General features: G+C 36.5%; 2 protein-coding genes across 5 annotated transcripts in view; one reads left to right on the top strand and one right to left on the bottom strand.

Moving 5' to 3' along the window:
- Positions 1-1,028, top strand: part of LOC108042490 (protein apterous) — a 28,143-nt gene extending 27,115 nt beyond the window's left edge. For all 4 annotated transcript variants that reach the window (XM_044460729.1, XM_044460731.1, XM_044460732.1 and 1 more), the window contains one exon: positions 61-1,028. In XM_044460729.1, coding sequence (XP_044316664.1) covers positions 61-234 — 174 coding nt within the window. In that variant the 3' untranslated portion in view covers positions 235-1,028. The remainder of the gene's footprint in view (positions 1-60) is intronic.
- A 10,349-nt stretch (positions 1,029-11,377) lies between these two features.
- On the bottom strand, positions 11,378-13,753 carry LOC108042492 (cytosolic non-specific dipeptidase). Its single transcript, XM_017120816.2, has 6 exons — positions 13,593-13,753; positions 12,337-13,105; positions 12,202-12,269; positions 11,876-12,140; positions 11,568-11,819; positions 11,378-11,507 (listed from the first exon to the last, which is right to left on the bottom strand). The coding sequence occupies exons 1-6, from the start codon at positions 13,622-13,624 to the stop codon at positions 11,463-11,465; spliced, it is 1,431 nt and encodes a 476-aa protein (XP_016976305.2). The 5' UTR covers positions 13,625-13,753; the 3' UTR covers positions 11,378-11,462.
- Positions 13,754-14,050: the final 297 nt, after the last annotated feature.

Raw genomic sequence — 14,050 nt, forward strand, 5'->3', positions numbered from 1 at the left:
CCCGCCGGCAACCATCCCAACTGAAGTTAGTCGCTAACTGACAATTCTCTTTCTCTGAAGGTCTGGTTTCAAAATGCAAGGGCCAAGTGGCGGCGAATGATGATGAAGCAAGATGGCAGCGGTATGCTGGAGAAGGGCGACGGCGCCCTGGACCTGGATAGCATCTCGGTGCACAGTCCTACGTCGTTTATGTTGGGCGGCCCGAACAGTACACCGCCCCTCAATCTGGACTAACGGCTGCTCAGGGAAAGCGGAAACGGGATGGTAGTGGGAAACGAACATGGCCCAGCATTCAACTTCCACGTTATACGTCCCTTCCGGGTCAAGATCCGGAACGGAGAACTCTTGAATAGTCGCATTGGATAGGAATAAAATCGGGAAACCGCACTCCACTCAAAAATAAAATGATTTGATGAATGCATACGTATTATGCCTAGAGAATGTTGTTTGACAAGCTGCCTGGCTGTTGGAATTCGCATAAATGATGTATTTTTGTAGTTGCTTCTTGGCCATTGCCAGTACCTCACCGTTGGTTCTTGCCTCCCATGTTGTTTCTATAGATCTATCGTTCACTTGTAAATATGTACTAGATCTTATGCTTATATACTTACGTAGACACACGATTATTGTTAATATATTATTATTATTTTAAGCGATTCATCATTATATATGTACATAAAGTGCGTATATCTACTTATAACGATATGCATATACGTATTTATATGTATCTAATATTTATTGCCCAAAATTAATAGTTAGAGATGAATTTAGTTTAGCGTGAGCAGTCGTAACAAAATAGCGCATATGTACATGTATAATTACGGAATAATAATAGCTTCGCCTACGCCAACAGACAGAGATTAAAGAGCTATAAAAACAAAACTGTCATTAAGTTATGAAAACGAATAACCGAAGCACTGAACACAGAGAGATTTGTACTTACAAATAGTTTAACCATAAGTCTTACCATAGAAGCCAAATAAAAATTATTAAAACAATAAAACAATATTTTTCAGCTTTAAGCTTAATACTCAGATTGAAAAACAAGTTAGCCAGCAAAAAGAAAAATAATATTTACAGTGTCACCGAATTTATTGAAAGTTCACCCAATTGCAACAGTCTTACTGTCAATCAGGTGGGTTTCTTGAAAAAGAAATATTAAAGGGCCCTTTCAAGCAGATAAGTTTCTTGAATCTTAACTGTTTGTCAACAAACCCACCGACCTTTTTATACCCTTGCGGACGGTATTATAAAACTGGTCAGACGTTTGTAACGCAGTGAAGGAGACATTTCCAACAATATAAAGAGTTTAGATTCTCGATAAGCATAACTAGGCGAGTTGATATAGTCATAGAGATTTAAAACTTTTGGAATCGGATTTTTTTTATGAGTACGCAGATAAAGTTTTAAAATGATGGAGATTGGACGTCTATGTCCTTTAGGTGTCATAGGAAACATTAGATCAAAATAGTACATTTCGCTCTTTTCTTTAAGTATAAAAAGCTGGTTTTTGCCAAATTTAGGTTTTTGGATTAAAATCGGTTAACTATATTCCATAGCTGCCATATATCTGTCATACTCACCATACGGCTATATGCCGATTAATCTCGCTGTGTAAATAATAGATTCTAGGAACTTTCAAAATCGTATTTTGCACTCTATTTCTCGTGTTTTTATTTTCGACTTAGCTTCGTTGAACCGATGCACGGGAGACCAGGGCTCGAATCCAACAGAAGGACAATAAAAAATGTTTTTTTCAGATAGATACTTACTGAGGACGCCTGTGCGTGAGTTCGATGACATCGTATTGGGCATTCGAATTGGGCTATGGCGAGAAACCCTAAAAATAACAAGAAAGGAAGCAAGCTTCGGCAAGACGAAGTTTTTAGCCCTTGTAGTTTTTACAAATCGATTTCGATTTCTATGCCTATATTACTAAAAACAATAAAGCTGTGTCGACTATGGCAGCTATATGATATTGTTATCCGATTTTAATTTAGTTCAAACCGCAATTCCATAATATTTAAATATTACCAAATCCCAAACAAAAACAAATAATCAAAAATAACAAAGTTATAATCTTTTTGAATTTTATTTTCCGATTGTTCCTATGGGAGCTATATGATATAGACGCACGATCTGTCGTTCCGACTTATATACTACCTGCAATAGAAAGACAATATTTGGGAAAGTTTCAAGCAGATAGCTTTAAAACTGAGGGACTAGTTTGCGTAGAAACGGACGGACGGACGGACATGGCTAGATCGACTCTCTTGGTGATGCTGATCAAGAATATATATACTTTATAGGGTCGGAAATGTCTCTTTCATTGCATTGCAAACTTTTGACTGAAATTATAATACCCTCTGCAAGAGTATAAAAAAACATTCCTAAGAAAAAAAAGGTTTCCTTTAATTTAGCCCGAGCTTTTTTGGATTTGAGAAATTACTTTTCCGAAACTAAGAAAAAACGTTTTTTGTACGTTTTTTTTCTATATTCTACGGTAGAGAGTCTCAAAAATTAAAAAATATTTTCTAAAATTTAGAAAAGTATTTCTTTAATTAGGGGGGGAGGGTAACTTTTCTAGATTTTAGAAACAACTTTTATAAATATTCTAAATTTTATTTTCAAATTTTATGGTATTTCATTTCTAAAATGTAGACCAAGGAGCCCTGAAACCTAGAAAAGTTTTTCAAATATCAGGCTAATATTTCTATATTTTTAAAATTACTCTTATGGAAATTAAATTTTTGTTTTACATTTTTAAAATTTTTTTTATTACTAGTTTAGTTATATACATTTTATATGAAATACTCACAGTTTAACTTGAGGGGTAAAAACTATTCTAAATTGAATGGTATTCGATAGGAGGAAATTAATTATATTGAAGGGGTCAAGTATTTAACTTCTGAAAGCTAGTAAAGTGACGCGAATTTTCGCAATCGATTTCAACAGTTAACAAGAAAGGAAGTAAACTTCGCCAGCCGAAGTGTATATACCCTGGCAATTGTTACAAAACGACTACATTTTGATTTCTATGTCGATTTTGCGCTGCATTTTGCCATCGTTTCTATGGCAGCTATTTGATAATGTTGTCCGATTTTGACAAAACTAAAAGCGTAATTCTGATATAATAAATAATTACTGTATCTCAAAGGATTATTTTGATAAATAGAAAAGCAACAAAATAATTTTTTTTCTTTTTTTTTTAGTTTTTCTATTGTTTCTATAGCTACCATTTGATATAGATGTTCGATTTTAATTTAATTAAAATCGTAATTCCCTAGTATTTAAATATTACCAAATCCCAAAGAACAAAAAAAAATTAAAAGCAACAAAGTAATACTTTTTAAAATTTTTTCCCGATTGTTCCTATGGGAGCTATATAATATAGTCGCCCGATCTATCTCGTTCTGACTTGTATACTACCTGCAATAGAATAACAACTTTTTGGATGGTTTTAAGCAGATAGCTTTAAAACTGAGGGACTAGTTTGTGTAGAAACGTGGCTAGATCGATGGTGATCCTGATATAGAATATATATACTTTATATAGTCTGAAAAGTATACTTCACTGCGTTGTACATTTTTGACTGAAATTATAATACCCTCTGCAAAGGTATAAAAAGTTGAGCGATGTCTGAAGAACTCTTACAAGGGTGTTATATTTAGCCTCAAATGGAAAGATCTATAAAGACTCACTTTTCTGTGTTAGTGGTTTAAGGGAACCCCCCATTCTCGGTTTCAAAAAATCGATTTTATTTTTATTTAATTTGAACCTATAACTATTTCAAGTGCAAATATCAAAAACTTTTGAAGATATGGCCGATTTATGGTGGAAGCGTTAGGCGACGGCGAGAGCTTCTCAAAACCTTAAACGCGTTTTTCTCGAAACATTATAACATTATAATCCTAGTTCATGCTATAGCCATACATCTACTCTTCCTTATCCCGTTGGAATTTTTGGTATCGGATATTCCAGGAAGCGAAAATCCCCGCCGAAAAGAAGGGCTTTTGTTCAATGACAAAAAACAACAACAAAAAACAAAAAAATATTTTGTTAAATTTTTTCTTATTTTTTAAGATTTTAAATAAATTGATGCAAAGTTACAAGCCTAAAAAATAATATATGTCAAAATTTGAAATCGAAAATGGGGGGTCCCCTTAAGTGTATCCTTAAAATTAATGGTATATTGTTCATAATGGAACTTAATCACTTTCTTTAAAACTTATCAATTATATGGGGAGTATTCGATTGAAGTAATAATTAAATCAATTTTTTTTACCAATATCATATTAGCAATGGGGAATATGTTGCAAAAATAACAAGTTCTCTTGCAGTTGCTTTGTGTATACATTTTTATACCCTTGCAGAGCATATTCTAATTTCAGTCAAAAGTTTGCAACTCAGTGAAGGAGACTTTTCCGACCCTATAAATTATATATATTCTTGATCAGAATCACTAGGAGAGTCGATCTAGCCATGTCCGTCTGGCCGTTTCTACACAAACTAGTCCCTCAGTTTTAAAGCTATCTGCTTGAAACTTTCCAAAGAGTTGTCTTTCTATTGCAGGTAGTATAAGTCGGAACGAGCCAGAAATGTTAACTTTGTTTTTAATTTTTTTTGTTCTTTGGGATTTGGTAATATTTAAATATTATGGAATTACGGTTTTAATTAAATTAAAATCGGACAACAATATCATATAGCTGCCATAGAAACGATGGCAATATGTAGCGCAAAATCGACATAGCTTCATTGTTTTTAGTAATATAGGCATAAAAATCGAAAAGTAGTCGATTTGTAATAACTGCAAGGGTATATAAACTTCGGCTTGCCGAAGTTTGCTTCCTTTCTTGTTTTAAATGATTAATTTGCAATGGTGGGAAGATATTTTCATTATGTAGAAATCTTTTCTTAAATTAAAATAAAACAAGAGAGAACGCTATAGTCGAGTGCCTCGACTATTAGATACCCGTTACTCAGCTAAACTACTTTAGATTTTGCATTAACGTAATGTGAATTAGAGTAACCACAGGAAAAAAGGACAAAAAGTTCAAATTATCAATTTCAATTAGGCGATCTCTTAGAGCTGGCAGCTTTACAGCACGAGCATCAGCACCAGCGCTGCTTTAGCGCAGGCAGCTTTTGTCCTGCACCAGCATACACACATACGCCATTGTTTGACTCAGACCTCCAATTTGGCTAACTTGATTTGGTTTGCATAGTTCTTGGGATATAGTTCGGTATTGACAAATGAAAACCATCGCAATTTCCTTTAATAGAAATCCTAATCGAGAATAAACGTTGACTCGGTTGAGCACCTTGGCCAGCTGTTCCAAAGTCATCCGTTAGATGGCGCCATTGTATTGCGCCATCTACCCCATGTAGAAACGTAGGCGCTAGCCAGGCTTAAGCGTTTAATGGGTTTTTGGGCGTTAGAGTGGGCGTGGCAAACTTTTATTAAGCCAATCGATAGGTATTGACGACACAAATAGATATCAATTAAAATTTTCATAATAGCATCAAAACTGTGGCCACAGCTTGTGGCTTGTGGGCGTCAGAGGGGGCGTGGCACCATTTTGAAACAAACTTGCGCTGCGTAGGAACTCCTAAAATCTACATGCAAAATGCCAATCTTCTAGCTTTTATAGTTTCCGAGATCTCAGCGTTCATACGGACGGACAGACAGACGGACAGACAGACGGACAGACAGACGGACAGGCGGACATGGCTAGATCGACTCGGCTAGTGATCCTGAACAAGAATATATATACTTTATAGGGTCAAAAACGCTTCCTTCTACCTGTTACATACTTTATACCCTTCCTGAGAGTATTATAATTTTGGTCAAAAGTGTGCAACGCAGTGAAGGAGACATCTCCGACCTCATAGAGTATATATATTCTTGATCAGGATCCCCTCCTGATTTGATATAGCAACGTCCATAAGGATCGGCCGACTATATCCTATAGCTGCCATATATCTGATTGATCGGAAATGCCATAACTTTGGTGTTTGTTAAGTTAGGAAGTTGGGATTTACTATGGGTTTAATTTTTGGTCAATCAATCCGACCTATCATATTTCATAAGGATCGGCCGACTATATCCTATAGCTGCTATATAACTGAACGATTGGAAATGCCATAACTTTGGTGTTTTTAAAATTAGGAAGTTGGGATTTTTTATGAGTATTAAGAATGCATCATATGAATAATTTTGGAGAATATAATTTACAGAGTATTATGCAAGGGTATATAAACTTCGGCTCCGCCCGAAGTTAGCTTTCCTTTCTTGTTTATTATTGTTTATTGCATTTTTCAGTAGAAAGAACCATATTTCAGATGACTTCTGGAAGATTTGTTTGTAAAAAGCTCAAATATTGTTCCTTTCGCATTATTACATCAATTAATAGCAAGGGACCAATTTGAGCCGCCTCCGTGCTTGACGGTTTGCCGCTCATTACTTAGTGACTGGATTGTGGGATCTCTAGCATTTCCTTTCTTTTGAAGGGGAATAACAAATGACGCCTTCCAAACAGATGGGAAGTGATAAGTTATCAAAGATAAGGTTAACAATTTGTGTAGAGGTCTACACAGAGTTTCAGCGCAGTAAGCGCAACCGGGAAATTCCGTCGGATAAATAATATGGTTAAACTTTATGGGAGCTTTCGCTTAAGCCCGGACAAAAAATTAAGTTTGACTCGGATATGGTATATGAATAAGACGGATTTGGACGGGATAAAACAGAATATTTTGACTGTAAGAATTGGGCTAATAGATTGGCAATTGCCTTGCCTTACTTGCCGTAGAATTTTCAAATGATAGCGATGCTGGGTAACAGGCTGATTTACGCTTAGTGTTCACAAAAATGTTAAAATGGTTTCGGATATTGTGAAAACAGGACCCTACAACGAGTCAGATAGCTTTTATAACACCGAGCGTTAAGCACGGTAAAATTTGACCGAGCCCTTAGGTATCGAGAGCAGGCAGATTGTAATCCTCTCATTTTAAATTTATCATCAGCATCAGCAGAGAATAGAACTGGAAACCCTGAAAGACGGTCGGACCTATTACGGTGTTATCTTTCTTAACTCTTCAATAGAGCAGCTTCCTGCAGATTTTTGTCTTTGGTTCCTCTGAGCCAATCAATTTAAAAAAATATTTTTCACTTTTAATGACGCAGTGTTAAATTTTGAAAATATTAATAAAGTTCTGTGAATAATTGGTACAGCCTTTTAGACAGGATAAAGGACAAGGGGTTGTCTTAAATTTAAACCAAAAAAAGGGAGTATAAATCAACGACCCAAAACCAGCAAGAAAAAAATTAAATCAACCCGAAAACACAAATATAAAAAAGAATTTTACAATATTTTTTGCGTAAACCATTTATCAAATTTTAGATAACCAAATAAATACATTTTTAAAGCTCTTTCAGTGTGATTAGCAGGACGCACCCATTGGACATCGTAACTGGTTTCAGAAACATTTTAAAAAACATTTTTTCCGTTAGTGTACCTTAAAGTTAGTTTATTAAACAAATTTAAAACCTTTTTTTAGGTTCTTACAAAAAAATTGCTTTATTTTGAATATTTTTTTAAACTAGTAACTATTCAAAAATGTAAAAATATCCATTCAAGCATTTAATGTGGTTTTGAGAAAAACACGATTGAACTAAGACAAGTCAGGATAAACGACCTAAACGGCTTTGTTTCCAAACATATATATCCGATCGATCCGATCAATACTAATCAGTATTTTTAATAAGACTTAAAATTTATCATGTTTTTCTTTTTTTCCATTTTCCCATTTCCCAGTTTTCCCATATTAAAGCAAAGAAGAAGAAAGAAAACTCTTCAAAATAAGGAGATTAGGCTTCAAAAACTGCATTACTTACAGAGGAATTGTAACCAGGTATTTTATTGACACATGGAACTGATATAATGGAATACCAGTCCAACATGTTGGAAGTATCGTCGGATCCACTTTTTTTTTCTCTTTGGCATGTAAAGTCATTGGGAGAGTTAGAATCGAATTACAGTTCTGAAATGATTGTCTATTAAATATACCTTCTAGTAGAAATACCTTTTTTTCTAAATAAAGAGTTTTAAAAATCCATAAACCATAAAAACAATAAGAACTGTTGATAATACGAAAAACAAATATATAAATATAGTAGTATTCCCATTCGCGGTGTTGACGATTCCAAAAAATGCAAAGTTCAGGAGTACGTGCAAATATTTTGCAACACTTTTAAAATGAAAAAAAAACTCTGTGCAGAAACTTAAAAAGATTGGACAAAAACTTTATGTAATGTAATTTATCCCACATTTGGATATTTGGCGGTTATATTGCTTGCTAAGTGGTAGTAGAGTACGAATTTTTCTATACAAGGCAAATGACGAGCGGAATGTGGGCATATGTGAGATCTTCTCAAAGGCGGACAACGTGTTCTTGGAAGAAGAGGGCGAGGTAAGCGAGGAGACGCCAAATCGGTCGCTGCTCTGCAGGCAGCCAATAAAATTCTAAGCGAAATTGCATTATCATTAATCTATCTGCTCCGCCAAAGCTTACAACTCCTGATTTTGCACAACTCAGCCCCAGCTACAGTGGCGGACTAAAGTCTAAATACGACCCCTTTTTTTGGAGTTCAGCTAGCTCTATAGCATTTCCAATAAAAGTAATGATGCAGTCTTGTTTTAAATTTAATTATAAGACAAAAACCAAAATAACGTCTTTATTTAATAATAACTTTCGAAGTTATTAACCAAAAACTGAAAAAAGGCACTGACAAAAGTCTACATACGTTCTGTTACTAAGCACTTCTATGAAGTAATATTGTTATTTATATTAAAGATAATATTTAGTTGGACCACCACCGGCATCTATAGTTCTTACTCCTGTTATTTTTTGCAACTCCTCTTGAAGTTTTTCTCGCAGCATATGAGCGCTACTTATAGGGTGTTTTCGATTTTTTCGTTCCAAAATTTCCCAAACGTGCTCTATTATATTCAAGTCCGGACTTTGTGGTGGTGAATATAATTGCCGAGGGGCATAATACAGCAGCCAATCCTTCACTATCTATGCTGTATGCTTAGGATCATTGTCCTGTTGGAAGATCCAGCCAAGGCATAGTTTGTCCACCGATGACTTCAAATTGTTTTCCAATATGGTCTTATATTGGAAACGATCCATGTTACCCTCAATGAACACCAAAATGCCTACTCCCGACGCTGCAACTCCTCCCCAAGCCATGACACTCCCTCCGCCATGCTTTACTGTTGGAATGAGGTGCTTGGGATCCATTGCAGTGTTGGATTTCCTCCAAACCTTGGCCCTGCCATCATATCCAAAGATGTTGTATTTGGACTCATCAGTAAACAAAACCTTTTTCCAGAACTCATAATCCTTCTTAAGGTGCTCCTTTGCGAACTCCAAAGGAGGAGCACGATTTTTCTCACTTATGAGAGGTTTCTTGCGAGGAGTCCTGCTGCGGAATCCTTCATTGTTTAGAGCCCTTGTTATTGTCAGCTAGTTCCTGGACCAAACTTGTAGCATGTACCCTAGGGTTTTGGCCAACTTCACTGCGGATGAAGATGTCCCTTCGAGAAAGCTTTTTCGGACGGCCACTGCGCGGCTTACTCTCGAATGAGCTCGATTTTTCGAAGTTTTTATAAATTGTTTGCACCGTCGCTTTGCTTAAATTTAACAATTTAGCAATTTCGCCAAATGATTTTTTTTCTTTTCTGTGTTTTATCGCCAATTTCCGCACAGCCACAGGAATTTCCTTTCCAATAATAAAATACAAATAAAGCAAAGCCAAATACCGCGGAAAGCATAATTCAAAAAAGAACGTTAGTTCTAAGCTAAAAGGAATACCAGAAACGGCTGTCTAACGAAACGTATGTAGACTTTTGTCAGTGCCTTTTTTCAGTTTTTGGTTAATAACTTCGAAAGTTGTTATTGAATAAAGACGATATTTTGGTTTTTGTCTTATAATTAAATTTAAAACAAGACTGCATCATTACTTTTACTGGAAACGCTATAGAGCTGGCTAAACTCCAAAAAAGGGGTCGTTTGTAGACTTTAGTCCGCCACTGTACATTTAACTGTCGAGTTACCGCCCACTATTCTCTTCCATGGTGACAGCTTCGACTGGGAGATATTTGCATTCCTATAAGTGATAAAATCCAGAGTACAACCGGCTTAAACCAATTGCAGGGGGCTTTCGTTCGTTTTGTACGCTTTGAGCTTTTGGCATAATCGAGAACTATATATAAAAAAAGAAAGAAGATTAGAAAATGTTTATACGGAGTGTGCAAAATATTTTATTTTTGTTTAAAAGATAAAAAAAATTGAATTTTTTATTTTTGTAATAGTTGAAAAGGTTTATATAAACTTCGCATTGTTTTCTCGCATGTCTGAACAATAAAAATGCTTACTCCAAGTCATTTTTTTACATTTTCTAAAGCAAAATCTAAAAATTAGAGAATTATTTTCTAAAAAGTATTTGTTTAGCATGCTCCGTCACAACAAAAGTGTCAAGCTCAAAGCTACTAACTGGCCGGGCTGCTAAAGGATAAAACGTCTGGACAAAAATCTAAGCAATTATGTAAATCTTATTAATATCTTTTTAAACAAATGGTAACATTGAATAATTTAAACAACGTACGATAGATAATTGTCCCTGATTATGAACTGGCAGCACGTCAGTCAAAGTTCTTATTGAGGGAATAAGACGGACGTGCTTAAATTTTTATAATTTTAATATTGCTCAATAAAATCAGAGTAAGACGTGCAAAAAAAGCAATGTCATCTGTGTGTCATTAGGATTTATATATAGATTTGCATTTAACCATACCCATACTGCAAAGAATTCTCTTCAAAAACGGGGTCCCTTCATAGTCTTTGTGTTTGAGTGGCACGCAAAGAAAAGCAGTCACATAGGCTGAGACGCAACTTCTAGTTTGAAATAGATAATACCACTTATGCTTTCATTCTATAAGCTTTACACCACCCAAATCTAATTGTTATAAACCGCAATCACTTTTCGCCTTTGGTGATGGCAATGAAAGCGATTAAATTCGATTAAATTATGGGGATCCATTCCGTTTTAGCTAAAAAATATTTTTAGAAAAAAAAATTCTATCCATTTTTCAAAATTACAGTTTTGAACAAGAAAGGAAGAAAACTTCCTGGCATATATGTTAATGCTATCTGTGTCGAATTTTAAATACATTTTTTCATCGTTCCTATAGGAGCTATATGATATAGTCGTTCGATTTGGTTAAAAACCACTATGTCTTTATAGGATCCTTTACCTGGTTGCAAACTTTTGGTTCAAATTATAATAACCTGGAAGTGTACAAAATAAAGAATGTATAGGACTGAGTCCAATATTTATTATAAGAAGTGCACTATTGTGATGCTTTTCGTGTTAAAATGGAATATGTTAGTCCGCTTTCCTATAATTTTCCCACTTCGTGCAGATAGGCTCCAAGAAGTTTAGTCTAAAAGAAAAAAAGTTATGTTATCAAATTTGGCAAAGAGGTGCTTCATTGCTAACTTACGCCTTCGATGTAATTGTATATATCGATCTTTTCATTTTGAGAGTGGGCCCCGTCGTCACATGCTCCTACTGGCACAAGGATGACGTTTTTGCCAGTGGCTTCTTGCAATGTTAACGTTACTGGAATAGAGCCCCCCTCGCGAGTCATGTCCGGTTCTACATTGAAAACATGCTTAATGGCCCGTTTCGCAGCCTCATAGTGCGGATGGTTTGGATCCTCAGTCCAGGGCTTGCCAGCCGAGAGCATAACAACCTTTTATAAAACAATGTAATTTGGGAGATCGAAGCTTAACATTACAAACAACAGACCTTCATTTTGTTGGGCGAGCCACGTTCGGCCCACTTATCATTAAGGTAGTTAACAACACACTCCTCAATGTGCTTTGGGTCCTGGTCGGGCACAAGGCGAATGGAGAACTTTCCAATAACCTTCTTTGGAATAACGGTCTTTGCGCCTGGCTCATAAAATGCACCTTCGATTCCATGAATCGATAGGCTGGGATAACGCCACCTGGCTTGAAGCAGCCTAATTTTGTCGCCATTATACGGCAACTGGTCAACACCAATGTCTTTCCTAAAGAGATTACAGCGGTTCAGTAATATACGGCGTTAATTGAAAGATAAGATTAACTAACTTGTACTCAGATACTTCGAAGTCAATGTTCTCATAAATTGATTGCTCGTTCTTTAGCTGGGGAGCCACCTGTACGAATACGAAAGGAAAGGAAGCCTTAGCGACAAGTTTTTGGATTACTTAACAAGCTACATACGTCGCGATCCACTCCAGGAATCAAAATCTTCGTATCCTTGTCGACGAGAACGCTGAGCAAGTGACACAGATCTGGCATTGCTTCGTGAACGGTGCCCCCGAACACTCCACTATGCAAATCTTTGTTCGAGCATTCCACCTCCACTTGGAAGTATGCTAGTCCTCGGAGCCCATATGTCAGGCAGGGACGCTTCTTTCCCAGCCAGTAGTTATCGGAGATACAAACATAATCAACATCACCTAGGAAATCGTTTTTGCGCTCTATCAATAAGTCGTCGAGTCCTTCGCTTCCGCTCTCCTCCATCCCCTCGAAAACGAACTTAACGTTTACTGGCAGTGGAATGTTAAGCTTCTGGTAAGCCTCGATAGCATGGATCCAGCATAGGACTGGTCCCTTGTCGTCTGACGCACCGCGACCAAACAACTTGCCATCCACCTCGGTAAGGTCGAATGGATTGGTATTCCATCCATCTTCCTTCAGGGCAGGCTGTACATCCAGATGTCCGTACACCAGCACGGTTTTCTTAGTGGTGTCCTTTCCCAGAGTTCCAAGCAGGACCTTTGGCAGGGGGATTATCTCACCGTTCGGCAAGGTCTGCTTGCCCACATCCGCTAGCTCGATCTCGGTGCCCAAGGTCCTCAGCCGATCAGCGGTCCAGTCCACCATGCGATCAATCTCGCCGCGCTTATCGGGCCAAGCAGAAACGGACTGAATCCCCACAACAGTTTTCAGGGCATGTATGTAATCGCTTTTTTTGCCATCAACGAAGCTGAAAAGAGATTGCGGTTTATAACAATTAGATATGGGTCGTGTAAAGCTGATAGAATGAAAGCACAAGTGCTGTTATCTATCCCAACTAGAACAATTTGCGGCTGAGCTTATGGGATAATCGTGTGACTACTTTTCTTTGCATGTCACTCAAACAGACTATGAAAGGAATCCATTTTTGAAGCGAATTCCAGACAGTCAGGTCTATGATTAAATGCAAATCACTTATTCGCACACTGAGATATTTTTGCACGTCTTACGCCTGATTTGTGAGCAATATGAAAATTATGGAATTCTTCGCGACACGGACGTGCTGTTTTTTTTTTTCGCCGTTCCTAATCAGGGAGTCGTTGCTAAGTTAATAGCGATGATGCTGTTCAGATATATCTATATATGTACATTTAAACGCAAGTATGTATAAGAATAGTGACGCACACATAGAAGTCATTTATGTGTCCAACTCAACTCATTATCGTCATTCTACTTACGCAAAGAATTCCTGGAGTTTATTGTCATCCATCGTACTTGTTATTATCTTTCGGACTGCAAGACGAACTGCAACAGTCTGCGGGTCGTACCAATTTAAATCCAAACCAAAGTCGGCGCGCGCTTATATAGCAAATACAACAAAAAGTAATGAATACAGAATGGGCAGTAGTAAGACCGTTGTAAAAAGTATAAAAAATCCATCCCAGAACACCTAAATATTCTGAAACTATTGAATTTATACAAGTCAAGTTAACAACGATGTGTTAATGTCGAAAGTGAGACGGTGGCGAAAGAACAACTAAAAAAAAGATAATGCTTTAAAATACACAACGGTTAGGTGCTACACTGAAACCACAACAAATGAACATTTTACTGGACCAAATGCCTGCTAAATTATTTGGAAAAATATTAAAAAAATATAAATGAATCCGGCAAGCAGTATAAAAATTGTTTTATT

The sequence above is a fragment of the Drosophila rhopaloa genome, unplaced genomic scaffold (genome assembly GCF_018152115.1).
Source record: "Drosophila rhopaloa isolate 14029-0021.01 unplaced genomic scaffold, ASM1815211v1 contig_213, whole genome shotgun sequence".
NCBI classification, from domain to species: Eukaryota; Metazoa; Arthropoda; class Insecta; order Diptera; family Drosophilidae; genus Drosophila; species Drosophila rhopaloa.

What these genes read in the sequence shown, in the direction of transcription:
- LOC108042492 (XM_017120816.2), bottom strand. Translation starts at nt 13,624, where the DNA reads ATGGATGACAATAAACTCCAGGAATTCTTTGC. An exon ending in TTCGAAGTATCTGAGTACAA is followed by an intron (nt 12,141 to 12,201) that starts GTTAGTTAATCT and finishes TAATCTCTTTAG; the next exon opens with GAAAGACATTGGTGTTGACC. An exon ending in GCTCGCCCAACAAAATGAAG is followed by an intron (nt 11,820 to 11,875) that starts GTCTGTTGTTTG and finishes GTTTTATAAAAG; the next exon opens with GTTGTTATGCTCTCGGCTGG.